At 52.5% G+C, this 19,429-nt stretch overlaps 1 protein-coding gene across 1 annotated transcript in view; it reads right to left on the reverse strand.

Annotated features, from left to right (window-relative positions):
- BCKDHA (branched chain keto acid dehydrogenase E1, alpha polypeptide) overlaps positions 1-19,429 on the reverse strand; it is a 30,488-nt gene that overhangs the window by 1,153 nt on the left and 9,906 nt on the right. The window contains exons 2-8 of the mRNA XM_025366301.1: positions 15,607-15,786; positions 15,416-15,502; positions 9,656-9,764; positions 4,507-4,668; positions 1,491-1,697; positions 1,091-1,232; positions 693-864 (exon numbers count right to left, since the gene is read on the reverse strand). Of these exons, the coding sequence (XP_025222086.1) occupies positions 693-864; positions 1,091-1,232; positions 1,491-1,697; positions 4,507-4,668; positions 9,656-9,764; positions 15,416-15,502; positions 15,607-15,786 (1,059 nt within the window). The remainder of the gene's footprint in view (positions 1-692; positions 865-1,090; positions 1,233-1,490; positions 1,698-4,506; positions 4,669-9,655; positions 9,765-15,415; positions 15,503-15,606; positions 15,787-19,429) is intronic.

Consider the following 19,429-nt stretch of genomic DNA (forward strand, 5'->3'; position numbering starts at 1 on the left):
TCACCACACCTGGCTTTTTTTTTCTTTTTTTTTTTTTTTGAGATGGAGTCTCACTGTTGTTGCCCAGGTTGGAGTGCAATGGTATGATTTCAGCTAACTGCAACCTCTGCTTCCCAGGTTCAAGCAATTCTCCTGCCTCAGCCTCCCGAGTAGCTGGGATTACAGGCACCCGCCACCATGCCCGGCTCATTTTTGTATTTTTAAGGTTTCACCATCTTGGCCAGGCTGGTCTCAGACTCCTAATTTCAGGTGATCCGTCCGCCTTGGCCTCCCAAAGTGCTGAGATTAAACGCATGAGCCACCGCGCCCAGCCCTAATTTTTGTATTTTTAGTAGAGACAGGATTTGACCATGTTGGACAGGCTGTTCTCGAGCTCCTGACCTCAAGTGATCTGCCACCTCGGCCTCCCAAAGTGCTAGGATTACAGGCATGAGCTACCAGGCCCAGCCTCAAACCAGTTTCTGAAATGGGCACCACCAGCATCCCCCTTCAAAGACAAGGAAGTGGAGAGCAACGTGCCGAGGACACAGAGCCAGGACACACATGGCCCCAGCAGCCTGGCTCCACAGGCCACATCTGAGACATCACTGGGGTTATCCCTGAGCCTCCCAGTTCAGTGTCCCGCAAATCCTTCCTGAGCTCTGCAGGCCACAGCAGCCCCCAGCACACCCTCCCGGGCAGGGTGCCCTCACCTTCTTGCGGGACTGCTTCCTCCAGGCCTTCTCCTGCTCCTCATCCCACCAGCCTTGGCTCAGCAGGTAGTGCCGCAGCCGGGAGATGGGGTGGTCCTGCTTGTCCCAGTAATTGACTTCGTCCACCGAGCGGTACGCCGAACTGTCGTCACTGGTGCTGTGGTGCCCGATCCTGCATAGGGGCAAAAGGCCCCAGGTCAGTGTGGGGCTCCCTGGAGTGGGGGTCAGGAGGGAGGATGGGGGATGGACTAGGGAAGGAGGAGTGGAAACGGAATCAAGGCAAGGGGAAATGCAACATCAGGTGATAAGGCCATGTTTTGGAGACAGTGATCGATATGAGGAAGATGCTACAGTGGCTGTCAGCGCTGTGGGGGTGCTGATGGGGGAGCGGCGGGTACCTGTAGGTCATGGCCTCGATGAGGAAGGGCTGGTTCTCTGCCACAGCGCGCCGTCGGGCCTCCTTTGTGGCATTGTACACAGCAAACACATCATTACCATCCACACGGATTGACATGATGCCATACCCGGGGCCTCGTGCCGCTGTGGGGACACAGAGAAGGCAGGTCAGGCCAGGGCTGAGATGAGGAACATGCATGAGGCCAAGGGGATGAGCAGGGAGAGGACAGAGAGAGCAAGGCTGAGTGCTCAGGACCTCGACTCCTGTGGCTGACCAAGTGCCAGACACCACAGGACACAGGAAGGACCAGGAAGGAGGGCAGGGGTGGCAGGAAGGTGAGGGGATGGGGGAGGGAAGGAGATGATCCCGGCGGGGTGGGGAGCAGCCAGTAGAGTCCATACCGATGCCATCGCCGCGATACTGCTCGGAGGTGGGCGTGGAGATGGCGTAGCCATTGTTCCGGCAGAAGAAGATGATGGGGCACTCAAGTGTGGCCGCGAAGTTGAAGCCGGCGTGGGCATCCCCCTCGCTGGCTGCCCCCTCACCGAAGTAACAGATGACGACCCTGTTGGCATTGGCCCGCTTGGCTGCGTAGGCTGCCCCCACCGCTGCAGGGGATGAGAGGGTGGTGAGCAGGGGCGAAGACTTACACGCACTCACTCACACTCATTCACCCTCACACGACCCAGGGCTCTGAGGCTCAGGCCAGTGGTCACCAGGCTTCAAGGGGAAAGAAAACACCTGAGCTCCTGAGGCCCCCAGCATCTGCCCATCCAGGTCTCCTCCTGCTCAGCTGAGAGCAGCTCCACCCTTCCAACTGCTCAGGCTGAAGATTCCAGCATCATCTCCAACAAGACTTCCCACCATTCCCCACATCTGCTCCACCTTCAGAACCTGACCCCTCTCACCTCCTCCTCAGCACCACCCTTGTCAAGCCCAAGTTACCAAGCAGCCTCCTTACTAGCCCTTCACACACTGCCCAATCTGTTACCTACAGGGAGGCCTGCGGATTCCATGAAGAGGTGAGCCAGGCCAAGGAGGAGCAGACTCCTCCCCACCCACGGCTCCTGTCCCAGTGTAAGTAAAAGTCAACATCCCTGCAAAAGGCAAAGGCCTTGAGGCCCCACCCAACCTGCACCATCTGCACCCCTCCCACCACCTCTGGACTTTACCTCCAACCACCCCACACCTGCTCACCCCATACCCGCTCACTCCACACCTGCCCCTCTGGGCTCCTCCCTGCTCCTCAAACACACCAGGCTCACACCTGCCTCAAGACACCACACAGCTCCCTCCCTCACTTCCTCTGGTCCATACTTCAGTGTCACTCTAGTGACGGCCCCCAGCTACCCCCACAGTGTACCACGCCCCACTGGCTTGGCTGCTCCCTACAGAACCCCCACCCTCATATACTCCAGGCATTCCCTCTCCATCTTTGTTACTGTCCATCTCCCCCACCACGATGGCAGCACCTGGAAGGCTGAGGTTTGCATTGCTTTTGTTCCCTGTACTTGGAGTGGCACCGGCACACGGCAGGAACTTCTTACATTTGAAGTGACTTAGCAGGGACCCAGAGGGAAGGTTAGGGGCAGGTGCCAGCCTTGTGGAAACCCTATTACCTTTAGTTCAAATGCCCCCTAAATGCCTCCTCGTCTGAGAAAGCTTCCCTGCCCACGTCCCACCTAAAAGGCTCAAACTGCTTCTTGTTTCCCAACAGAAGAACACTATGAGCTAAGGGGTGTGGAGCCTTCTACTGTGCTGGGCACAGTGCTGAGGCCTGGAGAGACACAAACTCATGCATCTTAGCTGCCCTAGGGCAAAGAAGCCAGAGCCCAGACCAACCCTAGATCAGGCTACAGGCCCCAGAGGGCAGGAAGGGGCTCCGATTCCTTGTTCTCCACGCTATGAGGGTGCAGGCCTGGCACCTGGTGGGTTTGCTTCCCAAACAAGCCTCTTATAAGGGAAGGGGCTTCAGGGCACCTACAGTAAGCTTTGGGGAAGCTTGCTTGACTCTAAGGACTGAGGCAGACAAAGGTCAGGGCCAAGAACCCAGGCTCTGGAGGTACACAGTCCATGACTTGAGTCCCTGCTCCTCTCCCTCTGTGCCATATGACCGTTAGCGAGTGACTTCCCTCTTTGACTTCAATTTCCTTTTTTTTTTTTTTTTTTTTTTTGAGACAGGATCTCACTTTGGCTAGAGTGCAACGGCACAATCTTAGCTCACTGCAACCTCTGCCTCCCAGGTTCAAGCGATCCTCCTGCTTCAGCCTCCCAAGTAGCTAGGATCACAGGTGTGCATCACCACACCAAGCTAATTTGTGTATGTTTAGTAGGGACAGGGCTTTGCCATGTTAGCCAGGCTTCCTGCACTTTTTTTTCCCACTCGTTTGCTCTCACTCTCTCACACACAAAACATGGGCCTCCTGCTCTCGAAAACAGGAACAAGAGCAAATAATAACCTCTGTCCCCATGGCCACAATGAGGGTCCTATTGGACGATGAATGTGAAGCACCGGCACAGTGGAACCTCGTGCACATGTTGGCTGTGTTTGTGAGCAGACAAACGCAGTGGGCATGTGGTTGGGAAATCCAGAGTGTGGTCGCACAGGCTTCAGGCCCCTGAATGGGGTGGGGACAGCAACAGAGCCCTCTTCTGAAGGGTCCCAGACAAGAGGTGCATTCCAAGTCTGGAACACAGGCCGGGTGCAGTGGCTCACATCTGTAATCCCAGCACTTTGACAGGCCAAGGCAGGCAGGTCACTTGAGCTCAGGTTCAAGACCAGCCTGGCCAACACGGTGAAACCTTATCTCTACAAAAAATACAAAAAATTAGCCAGGTGCAGTGGCATATGCCCATAATCCCAGCTACTCAGGAGATAAAGGCAGGAGAATCACTTGAGCCTGGAAGGTGGAGGTTACAGTGAGCCGAGATCACACCATTGCACTCCAACCTTGCTGACGAGAGTGAAACCCTGTCTCAGACAAAAAAAAAAAAAAGTGGGCTGGGCACAGTGAATCATGCATGTAATCCTAGCACTAGCTGAGGCAAGGTGTTTGAGACCAGCCCGGCCAACACGGTGAAACCCCGTCTCTATTAAAAATACAAAACTTAGCTGGGCGTGGTGGTGCACACCTATAGTCTCAGCTACTTGGGAGGCTGAGGCAGGAGAATTGCTTGAATCCAGGAGAAGGAGGCTGCAGTGAGCTGCAATTGCACCACTGCACTCTAGCCTGGGCAACACAGCAAGACTCCGTCTCAAAAAAGAAGAAAATAGTAATAAGTCTGGAGCACAGACCAGGGCTCTGGTGGTGTCACCAACCCAGAATTCCACCCAGAAGGGAGGCAGAAGAGCTGAGGCCTGGACCGGGGTGTGACACTGGTCTGCATGTGTGCAAGGTCCAGGGCATGCATCCTCACCCTGAGGGATCTGTGTGGCCAGTGGAGAGGAGATAGTGACGAAGTGGCGTTCCTTGCAGCCGTAGTGGACAGGCATCTGGCGCCCCTTGCCCAAGTCACTGATGTTGCCATAGCACTGGGCCATGAATAGTTCCAGGGGGTAGTCGCGATACATCAGCACACCTAGGAGGGGAGGAGGCAATGGTTAGCTGAGTGGGCAGTGCAGGGGGTCAGATCGGCCCCATGGGTGACCCGCAGCATGCCAGCAGACAGACAGGAAAGCTTGGGCTTGTTTTTAAGAGGGAGACTGATGTTCAGACTGACTGACTGCCCAGCAAGGCCAATCTGATTTTTCAAAAGAAAGCAGAAATCTAGCCTTTTTCTTTCTTCCTCTTAGTGAGACACTGTCTGGTCTTTAAGTGCTTTCAAATAATTCAATTACCTTTAAGAAATATTCTAACCATAAATCATCACTATGGCCAGGCATGGTGGCTCATGCCTGTAATCCCAGCACTTTGGGAGACTGACGTTGAAGGATCGCTTCAGCCCAGGGGTTGGAGACCAGCCTGGGCAACATAAGTGAGGCCTTGCTTCTACAAAAAAAAAAAAAAAAAAATTCAAAACATTGGCCAGGCATGGTGATGTGCGCCTGTGGTTCCAGCTACTTGGGAGGCTGAGACAGAGGACTGCTTCAGCCCAGAAGTTCAAGGCTGCAGGCAGCTGAGATTGTGCCACTGCACTCCAATCCGAGCTACAAAGCAAGACCCTGTCTCGGAAAAAAAAAAAGAAAAACATCATCATTATGAACCAAATAACAGCATAGACCACTAATTTACAACTTCTGGACTACAGAAGAAGTACTCTAACCCACGTATGGCAGTAAAACCCTTTCTTCAAACAAAACCTCTGGTGAACACCCACCTGCCCATCAAAGGGAACCGCTCCAGGTGAAGGCGGCCCTTCCTCCTGAGTTAGAAGACAGAAGAGGGTTTGGGATTGCCCTCGGACAAGCTCTTTGCCCCACCTGGATAGTGGGACAATCTTCACATCCACACCTTAGGGGCAGCGCTGTGGATCAATGCTGCAAGCACTCAGACCAGGAACATTATTCAGACGGAGCTCTCTAGTACAGTGCTTTCCAAACCCTTTCTTTACTGCAGAACCCCGTCTTTAGATACAAATTTAATGGTGATCACATTACACACAGCAGTTACCGTTTTTTTTGTTTTGTTTTGTTTTTGAGACAGAGTGTGGCTCGGCCACCCAGGCTGGAGTGCAGTAGTGCAACCTGAGCTCACTGCAACCTCCGCCTTCTAGTTCAAGCAATTCTTGTGCCTCAGTCTCCCAAATAGCTGGGATTCCAGGTGTGCACCACTACACCTGGCTTTTTTTTTTTTTTTTTTTTTTGAGATAGAGTTTTGTTCTTGTTGCCCGGAATGCAATGGCACAATCTTGGCTCACTGCAACTTCTGCCTCCCAGGTTCAAGCAATTCTCCTGCCACAGCCTCCTGAGTAGCTGGGATTACAGGCATGCGCCACCACAACCAGCTAATTTTTGTATTTTCAGTAGAGAAAGGGTTTCTCCATGTTGGTCAGGCTGGTCTCAAACTCCCGACCTCAGGTGATCCACCCGCCTCAGCCTCCCAAAGTGCTGCAATTACAGACATGGGCCACCGCGCCCGGCCCACTTGTTAATATTTTAGTTAGAGTTGAGGGTGATTAGCATTACTTCAACATTCAACTTTAATACAGGTTTATTGGTATTTTCTGACATATGCTTTTGAATGGACATAACACAAATCCACATAACATGTGGCTGTGGTGCATATGTAACAGATGGAAACAGGAGTTGCTCTGGTTAAAGAGGGAAAGAAAGGCCTTGTAGAGGGCCAAAGAAGGTCCAAGGCACTGATACAGGATCTTGGAATCAGGCTTTCTCAGAATGTGGTACTGGGTCCACCCACATGAGAAGGACTGGGTAGGGGCGGGGAAGGTGCTAAAAGTACAAACTTGCCAGGTGCAGTGGCTCATGCCTGTAATCCCAGCACTTTGGAAGGGTGAGGCAGGTGGATCCCTTGAGCTCAGGAGTTTGAGACCAGCCTGGGCAACACGGTGAAACCCCATCTCTACCAAAAATAAATAAAAAAAAAAACAATTAGCCAGGTGTGGTGGTGTGCACCTGTGGTCCCAGCTATTCAGGAGGCTGAGGTGGGAGGATCACTTGATCCTAAGAGGCAGAGGTTGCATGAGCCGAGATCATGCCACTGCACTTCAACCTGGGTGACAGAGTGAGACCCCGTCTCAAAGAAAAAGAAAATACAGACTCACAGGCTGATTTGCACCAGGAAACTCCAAGTCCAGTGGGAACTGTTGCTCTTGCTTGACACCTGCCACCTCTTTTCTTATTGGTCTCAGAGACAGGATCTCACTCTGTCACCCAAACTGGAGTTCAGTGGTGGAAGCATAGATCACTGCAGTCTTGAACTCCCGGGCTCAAGCAATCCTCCCACTCAGCCTCCTGAGTAGCTGGGACTACAGGTGTGCACCACCATGCCTGGCTAATTTTTGAATTTTTCAGCAATGGGGGTCTCGCCATGTTGCCCAGGCTGGTATCAAACTCCTGGGCTCAAGCAATCCTCTCACCTCGGCAACCCAAAGTGCTGGGATTACAGGCGTGAGCCACCACACCTGCTTCCTCTTAACACTCCTTTTCACTGGGTGCCACTCCCTGCCGGTGCCACCACTGACACACCACGTATAGCTCTGAGAGGACAGCCAAGGGTGGGAAACAGCGAGAGCTATCTCTGGGTCAGCCAGCCATGCAAGGACTTGGCTCCACTCCTTAGGAGAACATGGCCTGAGCCTGTGACCTCACCTCTGTTGACTCAGGTTCTTACCTGGCTTTTAGAGTTGACGGTAATGCCTGCCTCTCCTGCCTCACATGGATGCGGGAGGTGCCTCAATGAGGCAACACCATCGGGGCCTGCCCTAACCTCACCCAGTGTGCCCTTGCTCTGCAGTGTGGTGAGGGGAAATGACAATCTCCAAGGCTAAAGAGCACTTATAACAGCACCTTGGCTGGCTGGGCGTGGTGGCTAACGCCTGTAATCCCCAGCACTCTGGGAGGCCAAGGCAAATGAATCACTCGAGGTTAGGAGTTTGAAACCAGCCTGACCAACGTGGTGAAACCCCGTCTCTACTGAAAATACAAAAATTAGCCAGGCATGGTGGTGCATGCCTGTAATTCCAGCTACTCAGGAGGCTGAGACAGAAGAATCACCTGAACCTGGAGACAAGAGGCTGCAGTGAGCCAAGACTGCGCCATGGCACTCCAGCCTGGGTGACGGAGTGAGACTCCACCTCAAAAAAAAAAAAAAAAAACCGCCGGGCACAGTGGCTCATGCCTGTAATCCCAGCACTTTGGGAGGCCAAGCAGGGCGGATCACGAGGTCAGGAGATCGAGACCATCCTGGCTAACACAGTGAAACTCCATCTCTACTAAAATTACAAAAAAGTTAGCCAGGTGTGGTGGCAGGTGCCTGTAGTCCCAGCTACTCGGGAGGCTGAGGCAGGAGAATGGCATGAACCCAGGAGGCAGAGCTTGCAGTGAGCCGAGATCACACCACTGCACTCCAGCCTGGGCGACAGAGCAAGACTCCATCTCAAAAAAAATAAAATAAAGGAGAAGAATAAAAGAACAGCACTCTGGTGTCAAGAGCCCAGGGAAACGCTACCTATCATGATGAAGACCACTCTTCTCACTTCACAGATGACAGACAGCGTCACCAAGGCAAGCAGCCTGCCAAGTGAAGCCTAGAGTGGGTCTGACTCAACTCCTTAGCCTGCACCATGCTACCTCTGCACGAGTCCCATTTGCAGCTGCCCAGACACTTCTGCTGACCCTCAGTGCTGGACAGTCACTCTCTCCCGTGTGGAGAGCTCAGCGGCTCCCATGATTCCCATGAGGCTTGCTCAGTCCTGCCTGGTGCCCTCACAAAAGAGACCCCTTCAGCAAAAACAGGTGCAGTGCTCAGCACAGCTGGTGGGGCCCCAGCTTGCTGCCCAGCGTCTGGAAATCTCATTTTCCGCATGGATGACACTCAACCTGACAAACATCACAGGGCATTTGCCCTCCTAGAGCACGTGGGGCCAGGGGCCTGGTCCAGCTGTGAGCAGTAGACAGTCCAGGAACAGGCTGCAAGTCATACTGGTCCATGGGGGCTCTGGACAGCCACGTGGTCTGGCCTGGTGGAAGGGCGGTCCCAGGGTGAGGCCCCAATCATGACACCAACCCCTGCCCCGAGCGCTCACTCTGTGCTGAGGGCACTGTGCCAACTGCCCCAAGACTCCCCTCAACAGCTGTCTTGGGAAGGGCTACTATCCCCCTTATGAATGAGGAAACAGAGGCACCGGGCAGTTAAGCAACTTGCCCCAGGCTGTGCAGCGTCTAAGACAAAGGGTTAAGATGTGCCTTCCTAGCCCTACCAGTGCTCGCTGACACTCAGAGGGTAGTCCCCTTGCAGGGCCCCACACCAACAAGCTCCCTGGAACACCCTACTCACTGCTCCCTGGGCTCACTCCTTCGCTCCCAGGCACTCATTCCTGCTCAATGATTTTCTTCATTCCTGGTCTTTGACCCTTCCTTCCTTTCACTCATCCAGGCCTGCCGGGCCCCTCTGATCTTGCACCGCACTCAGGTCCGTCAAGGTTCTTCCACCTGCTCCTGCTCCCTGAAGGATACAGCACCTGAGGAGGGGCCAGAGGATCCCTGCACCAGGCAGACAGGGTCTCCAGCAGAGACCACACCCACAGCGAGCGCCGACCTCACTGCATCCTCCCAGCGACCCTTGGATGCAGATACCATCATAATCCCTCTTCTGGAGATTAGAAAACTGAGGCTCAGAGAAGGGAAGTGATGTGCCCGAAACCTGACAACTGGTAACAAAGGGTTAAGGGCACAGACCCTGAGCCACTACACTTTCCAGCCTTCAGAGTGGGAAGACTGCCCCCTCCAGAGTCCTGACCCTGGCTTGTCTCTTTCTTGCTTGGAAAGCTCTTCTTCCAGCTCCTTAGACCTTCCTGGCACTGTGCTGCTCCTGGAAGAACACTCAGAAAGACTAACTTGTACACCTCAATGGGGACCACAGGGCCAAACCACAGACAGACGTACCTGCCTCCCGGTACTGGCCAAACACCAGGTCTGTGTTGTCCAGGGCGGCGGCACTCCCCACGTGCGTGCCCTCCTCGCCATAGTTGGTCATGTAGAAGGAGATCCGGCCCTGGGGGTGGAGGGGGGACCGGGGGCCCACACTTGGTTATGCTGGGCAATGACAGAGAGCCATCCAAACCCTACCCAGCTTCTGACACCTCCGTGAATTTGCAGCCTGCCTGAAGGCCAGTCCTGGGCCAGGCCATGCTAGGGTTCCTGCCTTTATGGAGATGCTGCCAGACTGCTTAGAACTGCCAGAGGGATCGAGGTGCTGTGATAGGAGCCCAAAGGAAGCACCTTTTCCACCATGGAAGGGCATCAGCAAGGACCAATGAACAAAGATGGGGTGGGTGGAGGGTTCCAGGCAGAGGGAATGATAGACCGTGAGGACCAAAGGGCTGGGACGTATAGTGGTAGGGGTGGGGAAAGATGAGGGAGAGGAAGGTGGCACCCAGATAACAAAGGGAACGATACATTGATTTTACTCTGAGAATGGTGGTAACCTGCCAGCAGGTCTTCTCAAGGGAGCAATGTGGTCAGACCTGTGTTTTAGAATTGCTCTCAGGCTGCAGTGAGGGAAATGGATGGAACCATCAAGGCTGACTGCAGCGAGCCAGGAGACAGGGGACAGAGGCCCAGCTTGGTAGCAGGGGGAGGTGGGAGAGGAGCAGGTGGATGTGTCTGAGGCAGCTGAGTTGGCTGTGCTAGGGGGCAGCAGACCCTGTCAGCTGGCCACATCAGTGCCCAGCTTCCTTCTCCCAAATCCCCTATCCTGAGCCTCGAAAAGACACGCGCTCAGGTTACTGGCCTCCCTTGCAGCCAGAGGTGGCCGTGCGACACAGTTTTAGCCAGAGATTTCGGTGGAAATCTGCTTTTGCTTTCTGGATAGAAGAGACCACTGCTGCTGGTGCCAGCCCCATCCACTCCCAACTTCTTCCTGCCTTGCAGACAGTCAAGAAGCCTGGACATGCAGCAGCCATGCTGAGAACACAAGGTCACAAGCAGAGCACGAAGACCAGCTCACCAACAACAGTGAAGCAGAGAGAGGATGGGGCTGGGTCCCAGAGTGTGCTGCTGAGCAGCTGAGCAGTTCCTAAGGAAGTATCTACAGACAGGCTAGGCGTGGTGGTTCACGCCTATAATCCTAGTACTTTGGGAGGCCACGGCAGGTGGATCACTTGAGGTCAGGAGTTCAAGACTAGCCTGGCCAACAGGGTGAAACCCCATCTCTACTAAAAATACAAAAATTAGCCGGATGTGGTGATGGGCGCCTGTAATCCCAGCTATTTGGGTGACTGAGGCAGGAGAATCTCTTGAACCTGGGAGGTGGAGGTTGCAGTGAGCCGAGATTGCGCCACTGCACTCCAGCCTGGGCGAAAGAGAGAGATTCCGTCTCTAAATAAATAAATAAAAATAACATAAAAGAAAAGAAGTATCTATAGCTTGGTGCGGTAGCTCATACCTATAATCCTAGCGTTTTGGGAGGCCGAGGCAGGCAGATCACCTGAGGTTGGGAGTCTGAGACCAGCCTGACCAACATGGAGAAACCCCATCTCCACTAAAAATACAAAATTAGCCAGGTGTGCTGGGGCATGCCTGTAATCCCAGCTACTCAGGAGGCTGAGACAGGAGACTTGCTTGAACCAGGGAGGCAGTGAGCCGAGATTGTGCCATTGCACTCCAGCCTGGGCGACAAGAGCAAAACTCCGTCTCGAAAATAAAAAAAAAAAAAAAAGAAATATCTACAGAGGGAATGAGAGGGGAGAAAGGGATAGCAAGGGGAAGGGAGGAGACAGGCATAAGATGAGGTTTCTGGTGTGGGCGAGCGGGTGGATGGTGGTGCCCTTCACTGAGAAACAGACTAGATGAGGCAAAGGAGCACGCCTGGGAGGAAGATGTCGAGGTCAAGTTCAGACAGGATTAGTTTGCTGTGGGACATCCAGGGCGAGAAGCCAAGCAGGGCTCTGACAAGCAGTCTGGACAGGGCTCTGGGCAGCCCTGGCATACGGATGCACATGAGATCACACAGGGCCATGTGTAAAGCACAACAAAGGCAGCCTGGACAGCACCTTAGGGACACCCCGGGGTCAGTGCACCTCATGGTTGGGCAGTGCCCTCCCCCGTGTGTTCCCAGGCCTGGCTTTCCCGTTGCTGTGGGGGAAACTGATGAATGTGTGCTTTCTTCCAAGTGGGGAGCCAATTAAAAGTTAATGCACATTCCAGTGCCAAGTGAGTGGGCGGTGCTGAGTACTGAGGGCCTGGCAGGACTGTCCAGGTTAGCGTGGGGAGGAGCCTGCGACCAGCCCCCTGAGGATCAGGACTCCGGGCTACTGGCAGAGGCTCGTGATTGCCTTCCCAGTATCCTATTCCCCTCCTCTGTTAACAGAGGTCTCAATCTCCCGCAGGCAGCAACTGCCTGGACTAAAGGATTATTAATACATTTCTGTCTCCCCTGCAGCTAGGAGTGGCCCATGAAATGTATGCAGATGTTACTAGGTGGGACTACCCAGAAAGCTCTAAAAAGGTAGTGGGGTGTGATAGCTGGGATGTGCCATGTCTGGCCTTCCACCTTCCCTCTACTTCCTGCCTAGAATGAGATGTGATGGAGAGAGCTTCAGCAACCATTTTGGCTCATGAAGGGACCTCAGAAAAGGTAGAAGCCAATGCTATGAGTGGCAGATCTAAGCAATGAAAGAAAACTGGGTGTCCAATGAGTCCAATGACATCATGGTGCCACCAGACCTGCCCCAGACCACCTGTTTCCAGATTTTTTTTTTTTTTTTTTTTTTTTTGAGACAAAGGCTCACTCTTTAGCTCAGGCCGGAATACAGTGGTGTGATCTTGGCTCACTGCAACCTCTGCCTCCCAGGCTTAAGTGATTGTCCCACCTCAGCCTCCTGAGTAGCTGGGACTACAAGCATGCACCACCATGCCAGGCTATTTTATGTGTTTTTAGTAAAGATGGGGTTTTGCCATGTTGGCCAGGCTGATCTCAAACTCCTGACCTCAGGTGATCCACCCACCTTGGCCTCCCAAAATGCTGGGATTACTATGAGCCACTGGGCCCGGCCCAGGTTTCTTTCATTCAAAAGAAGAAATTACTCGTCTGTATAGGCTACTGCTTTTGTTTTTATTTGTTAGGGTTTGGGGTTTTGTGTGTGTGTGTGTGTGTGTTTTTGTTTTGTTTCGTTTTTTGTTTTGTTTTGTTTTGTTTTTGGAGTGGGAAAGAGGTCTGTAACTCACAGCTGAACACAGTCCTAACAGAAGCAGGCCGCACGATGACAGGTGAGGTGACCTTACTGAGAGCTTCCTCTGTGTCAGCCAATAGGCACGAACCCTACTTGCTGTGTCTCACAGAATTTCTACCCCTGCCCTTTAGGGTGGTTCTATCGTTAGCCTCATTCTTTAAAACAATGAGGAAACTGAGGCAAAGACAAGAAAAATCACCTGTCCGAAGTCACAGGTGTGACTGGACCCAAGCCCACTGGACTCCAAAGCCCGTGTGTGCAACTCACAGCGGGGCAGGAGGGAGCCTATGCGTGCAGGGGTGGTGTGGCCTGGCACTGCGGCTGTGGAGAGAGGAGCAGAGAGCACCAAGCCACAGGAGAACAGGCAGGCAGGGTGGCCAGGAAGGGCTGGACTTGCTCCTGTGGCCGCTGGACGCCCAGGGAAGTTTCTGGGCAGGGTGAAGACACTACCCTAACTCGGCGAACCCATGCATAGGATTCCTGTGAATGAGAAAGTCTGGGAGTGGGCTGCCTGCCTGAATCCACGCAGTGTCCACAACAGGGTCACCTGGGCACTTGACACAAATGCAAATTCCCAAGCCTGGCAGAGGTCCTGACCCCCCAAGCCCTGGAGAGGTCCTGACCTCATGAGAATGGTGGACATCCAAGGGCCTGCCTGCCCAACAAGCTTCCCACTTTTCTCAGAGGAACCCTCAGCCCCACCTTCCATCTCTGTGGCCTGGGAGATGGACTCTACTCCTCTTCTCCCTCAGTTCCTGGCGGGGCACATAGCCTGGGCTTGGCCAATCAGTCACAGTTATTGGTTCATGACAGGGTCTATGACCAAAGCTTGGCCAATGAGTGCCAGCTCTGGGCCTTGTGCTGAACTGTCAAAGACGATTCTCTTTCCACTGCTAAGTGGAAAGGATAATAATTGCAAGATGGATAGGATCATCATAAATAAGAAGAAGCTAATATTAAGTGGTAGCTAAATGCCAGTTTTGCTGTTCCTAAGGCCATTACATATTCCACCATCAACCCTCATGCCAACCTCATGAGGCAGGTGCAGATAAGAAAACCAAAGCACTGGCTGGGCGCAATGGCACTTTGGGAGGTGCCAAGGTGGGAGGCTCACTTGAGCCCAGGAGTTCAAGACCAGCCTGGGCAACAACGCAAGATCCCATCTCTACAAAAAATTAAAAACATTAGCTGGGGATGGTGGTCCATGCCTATAGTTTCAGCTGTTAGGGAGGCCAAGGCAGGAGGATCGCTTGAGACCAGGAGGTCACGGCTACAGTGAGCTACAAGTGCACCACCACACAACAGTCTGGGAGACAGAGTGAGACCCCCGTATAAACTAATAAAACAAAATGAAATAAACAAAATAAACTAGGCCAGGTGCAGTGGCTTATGCCTGTAATCCCAGTACTTTGGAAGGCTAAGGGAGGCAGATCACCTGAGGTCAGGAGTTTGAGGCCAGCCTGGCCAACATGGCAAAACCCCATCTCTACTAAAAATACAAAAATTAGCCGGGTGTGGTGGTGGGTGCCAGCTACTCAAGAGGCTGAGGCGGGAGAATGGCTTTAATCCAGGAGGCAGGGGTTGCAGTGAGCCAAGATCGTGCCACTGCACTCCAACCTGGGCAACACAGCTAGACTCTGTCTCAAAAAATAAAATAAAATAAATAAAAATAAACAAAATAAAATAAAATAAATAAAATAAGAAATAAATACAATTTTAAAAATAAAATAAAATAGAAAACTGAAGCACTGAAGTTTTAAACAACTTTCCCAAGACCACAGAGCTAGAAAGGGGCAGCACTAGGACTTCAGTCTTACAGACTTGCTTCAGAGCCTGTACCCTACACCCTTTCTCTCTGCCTACCTACTCTGCATGAGCCAGGAGCTGCCAGAGCCTACCACCACCTGGAGAGGAAGAAAGCCAAGGCAAAGGAGAACAGAGCGAGAGAAGGTCTAATGACAGCTTTTGAGCCCCCTGGATCCAGCTGTGCCCCAAAAGAGGACCCTCTGGAGGTATGGTAATTGGAGTCAATAACTTCCCTCTTTGTTGACACTGGCTTGACTGGATTCTTGTCCCCTGATACTAGGATTTATCAGGGGATCATAGCACATTCCACATGGGCCTAGGGTGGTCCCCTGGAGCACTCCAGGAAGCACTGGGGACCCACCCTGTTTCTCAGGACCGTGTATTTCCAAGAGGAAGGGCTGTCAGGCCTTCTCCCTGCCCTCTCCCCACACAGGCAAGCACCCAGCCAGGCACACAGTAGGTGTTTTTAGTGATCAGGTCCATCCTTCTGCCCTAGGGCAGGACTGCTCTCACACTTTTCCTCCAGAGTCCCGAGAGAACCCTCCAAACTCTATGGAACCCCCCCAAAAAATAATCTCTCCTCCTTGAGAGCCATCCTTTGGCCCAAACACAGGTAGGGGACCTCAGGTAATTCCAGCCCCCTGCCCCCAGGCCTGTCCCCACGCACCTGCCGCTGAGACTCATAGAGGATGCGGTCCATGGTGTTAAGCAGTGTCATGCTCTTGTAGAGCTTCAGCACCTTCTCCTTTGGCAGCTGCGGGTGGAGGCAGACAGACGTGGGGCGGTTGGGACCAGAGAGGAGACAGGCAAGGGGCCTGGGCATGGGGGGCATGGGAAGTGGGGAAGGTCGCCTCTCACATGGGGGTCCTCGCTGGGGTTGATGATCTGGCCTTGCCGGTCCATGACACGGTAGATGGGGATTCCAGAGATAACATTGGGCTGGATGAATTCCAACTTGTCTATAAACTCAGCCGAGGCCCCTGGGAACTGGGGCTTGTCATCCAGAGATGAGAACTGCTGCTGCTGCCTGCGCGGGTGCTGGGGGAGAGAGCAAAGGAGAACACCCACATCAGAAGCAGCACCCAGGTTTCAGCTGGCTCAACCCCGGCGGCAGGCAGGCGGCATGGTAGTTGAGCATATGGCCCCAGTGAACTCTGGGGCCTGACTCGCAGGGTCTGAGGCCCAACTCCAGTACTTTCTCACTGTGACACCTTGGGCAACTGACTACAACTTCTGTGTCTCAGTTTCCCCATCTGAAAAACCGGGATGAAAACAGTAACACCTATCCCATAGAACTGTTGTGAGATTAAATGACTCAATAAAGTGGCCGGAAAGTCAAAAACTGGTACCTATTACTATTCTCATTACCATAGGCCCAAACTCTTCATACTGGCAGCTACTTCTATTCTCATTATCATAGGCCCAAACTCTTCATCCTGGTATTCAAGGCCTCCCCATTCTGGCCACAGATGCCCCCTCCTCTCTCTCTCCCACTGTGATCACAGACACACATGCCCACTGCAGGATGCCCTCTAGGCATCCAGACAGGCTCTCTTCTGACCCCCATACCATACACCAGCGAAGCTACTCAGGACAGAGCTTAAGTCTTTGAGCTTTTAAGAGTCAGACTGCCTAGGTTCAAATCCCTTACTGGCTTTGGGAGGCCGAGGCAGGCGAATCACTTGAGGTCAGGAGTTCAAGATCAACATGGCCAACATGGCGAAACCCTGTACCCACTAAAAATAGAAAAATTAGCCGGATGTGGTGGCACATGCCTGTAGTCCCAGCTACTCAGGAGGCTGAGGCAGGAGAATCACTTGAACCCGGGAGGCGGGGGGTTGCAGTGAGCCGAGATTGCGCCACAGCACTCTAGCCTGATGACAGTGAGACTCCATCTCAAAAAAAAAAAAAAAAAAAATCCCTTAGTGGGTGATATGGCAAAGTAACTTCCCTCTTCATGTGTCCTCTTCCTTGTCTATAAAAATTGAGAACCCCTCATGGAAATGAGAGGCTTCAACAAGATCATGTGAATAAAATGTTCAGCAAAGTATCTGTAAGCCACATAACAAATGCTCAAAACAATCTTAGCTATTCTCATTTCTCCCTCTCATCTCTGCTTGCTTCACGAGAAGGTCTCTTTCCCTATTGCCTGGCAAACTGCTACACACGCTTCAGTGTCCACTCTACTCTGGTCCCAGCTCCCTCTGCGAGCCCAGACTGACTCATTCAACAAATGTTGGAGCACCTGACATGTTCCAAGCCGTGTGCTGGGTTCTGGGGACCTAAGACAGGCAAGATATCTGTCCTTGCTGCCTAACAGGGAGGGCGGACGCTGAACAAGTAACGATGACAGTGGTTCATATTATCCTACAGCAGAAGAGAGGGAGGGTAAGGCTTCCCTGGGGAAGTGATGTTAGAGCTGAAACCTGAGGGATAACCAGGAGGCAGCGAAAGCGCATTCCAGGCAAGGGGATCAGAACATGCAAAAGACAAAAGTGGCCAGGCACAGTGGCTCACGCCTGTAACCCTAACACTTCAAGAGGCCGAGACCAGCCTGGTCAACACGGTGAAACCCCACGTCTACCAATAATACAAAAATTAGCTGGGCGGGCTTGCGCACACCTGTAATCCCAACTACTCAAGAGGTTGAGGCAGGAGAATCACTTGAATCTGGGAGGCAGAGGTTGCAGTAAGCCCAGATCACACCACCACATCCCAGCCTGGGCAACAGAGACCCTGCGACATACACACAAAAAAAGACAAAAGGCGAGGAACAGTGTATCCTTCATGGAAGACAGAAGGAGCTCAGTGCCTGGCAAGGTGGCTCACATCTGTAATCCCAACACTTTGGGCTCAACGATTACTTGAGCCCAGGAGTTCAAGACCGGCCTGAGATCATATCTCTACAAAAAATTTTAAACATTATCCGGGCATGGTAACATACACCTGTAGTTCCAGCTGCTTGGAAGGCTAAGGTGGAAGACTCGCTTGAGCCCAGGAGGTGGAGGCTGCAGTAAGCCTTGATCACACCACTGCACTCCAGCCTGGGCAACAGAGCAAGATGCTGTCTCAAACAAAAGAAAAGTTCAGAGGGGCTAGAGAAGTCCTGCAAGGACATCACACCTCCTCAGGTCAGATGAGGAGTGGCTGAGAAAGTCCAGGGGACCTGTGAGAAGCCTATAAATGCTCAAAGGGATATGAACTCACTGGGACTCTTAGCTCTGGAGCTAGGCAGCCTAGAACTTGCCAAGACGTTGCAACAGCTCCCCCTTATGAAGCACCTGTTGTAAGCCAGCTGTGTCTGGCATGCACAAGCCTACTGACTCCCCGGGGAATGTGTGAGGGGGATTATCTACCATTGCCCTTGAGTAGATGAGGAAACTGAGGCCTGGGGAGGTAAAATAACCTGTACCAGACCACAAATTAAAAAAAAAAAAAAAAAAAAATTGGGCTGGGCACAGTGGCTTACGCCTGTAATCCTGGCACTTTGGAAGGCCAAGGCAGGAGGATCACATGAGCTCAGGAGTTTGAGACCAGCCTGGGCAACAGTGAGAAACCTGGTCTCTACAAAAAAATACAAACATTAGAAAGGTGTGGTGACACACACCTGTGGTCCCAGCTACTTGGGAGGCTGAGGCAGGAGGAATGCTTGAACCTGGAAGGACGAGGCTGTAGTGAGCTGAGAGTGTGCCACCGCACTCCAGCCTAGGGGACAAAGTGAGACCCTGTCTCAAAAAAAAAAAAAAATTACATCAGGACTGGGCTTCTAACCTGGGCGAGGCTGAGATTCAGGCTCATAGACGTCCATGCTCCTCACCCCAACTACCCCTGCAGCCTGATTTTCAAATATCTGCGACTTTTCTTCCCACTACTTCCGGGATTCCTCCAAGGTCAGTAATGGTGGCTTCACTTCCCACAGACGTTAAAGAAGGGCGGGGTTTGCCACGAGCTGGATCTCACACATGGGTGCTCAAATGTGTTCCTCCATCTTCCTTTAACCGCAGTGAACAAGCCGTCAACAGTTCCAGCGGGGTAGCATGTTCAGTGTGTGTGTTTATTTGCATTTGTAGTCGTGAGGAAATTACACTCCCAATGGCAGGGCAGATTCAGGCCTGGCAATGTCACCGTAGGCCTCCCCTTGTGAGGAGGAAGCAGCCGGCCTCTTGTAGCACATTGCTTCCCCCTTCTGAGTACCCAGCAAGCCAGAAACTGACTTAGAAGATTCTTTTGTTTCGTGTCTCTCTCCTACACACACCACAATCCCAGGAAGGCAGAGACAGCATCCAGGTTGCCTTCACAGCAGGCACTCAAGAGGGAATTCCTGAGTGAATGCATGAATGGGCGGTTAAGTTCCCTGGCTCTGGAGTTCAAATGCCCTGGGTTCCAATTTCTTAGCTCATCGTGTGGCTCTCTGCAAAAACACTTCATCTCTCTGAATTTCCTTATCTGTAAGAAGGCTGCAGAACGCCACATGAAAAGCTGTTAACTCACACAAGGGGTTCAGCACCGATCTGGGATGTATTACATACTCAAAACTTGGTAAGAGAGAAAAACAAAACCTAGGAAGGTGAGAAGTGGGAGAAAGGGAAGTGACTACGCTTTATGAGGATGGGGAAAAGAGGAGCTGGGGAGAACTAATTGCACCTTAAAGTGGATTTTAAAATCAAACTGTGGCAATGTG

The sequence above is a fragment of the Theropithecus gelada genome, chromosome 19, assembly GCF_003255815.1.
Source record: "Theropithecus gelada isolate Dixy chromosome 19, Tgel_1.0, whole genome shotgun sequence".
Lineage (NCBI taxonomy): Eukaryota > Metazoa > Chordata > Mammalia > Primates > Cercopithecidae > Theropithecus > Theropithecus gelada.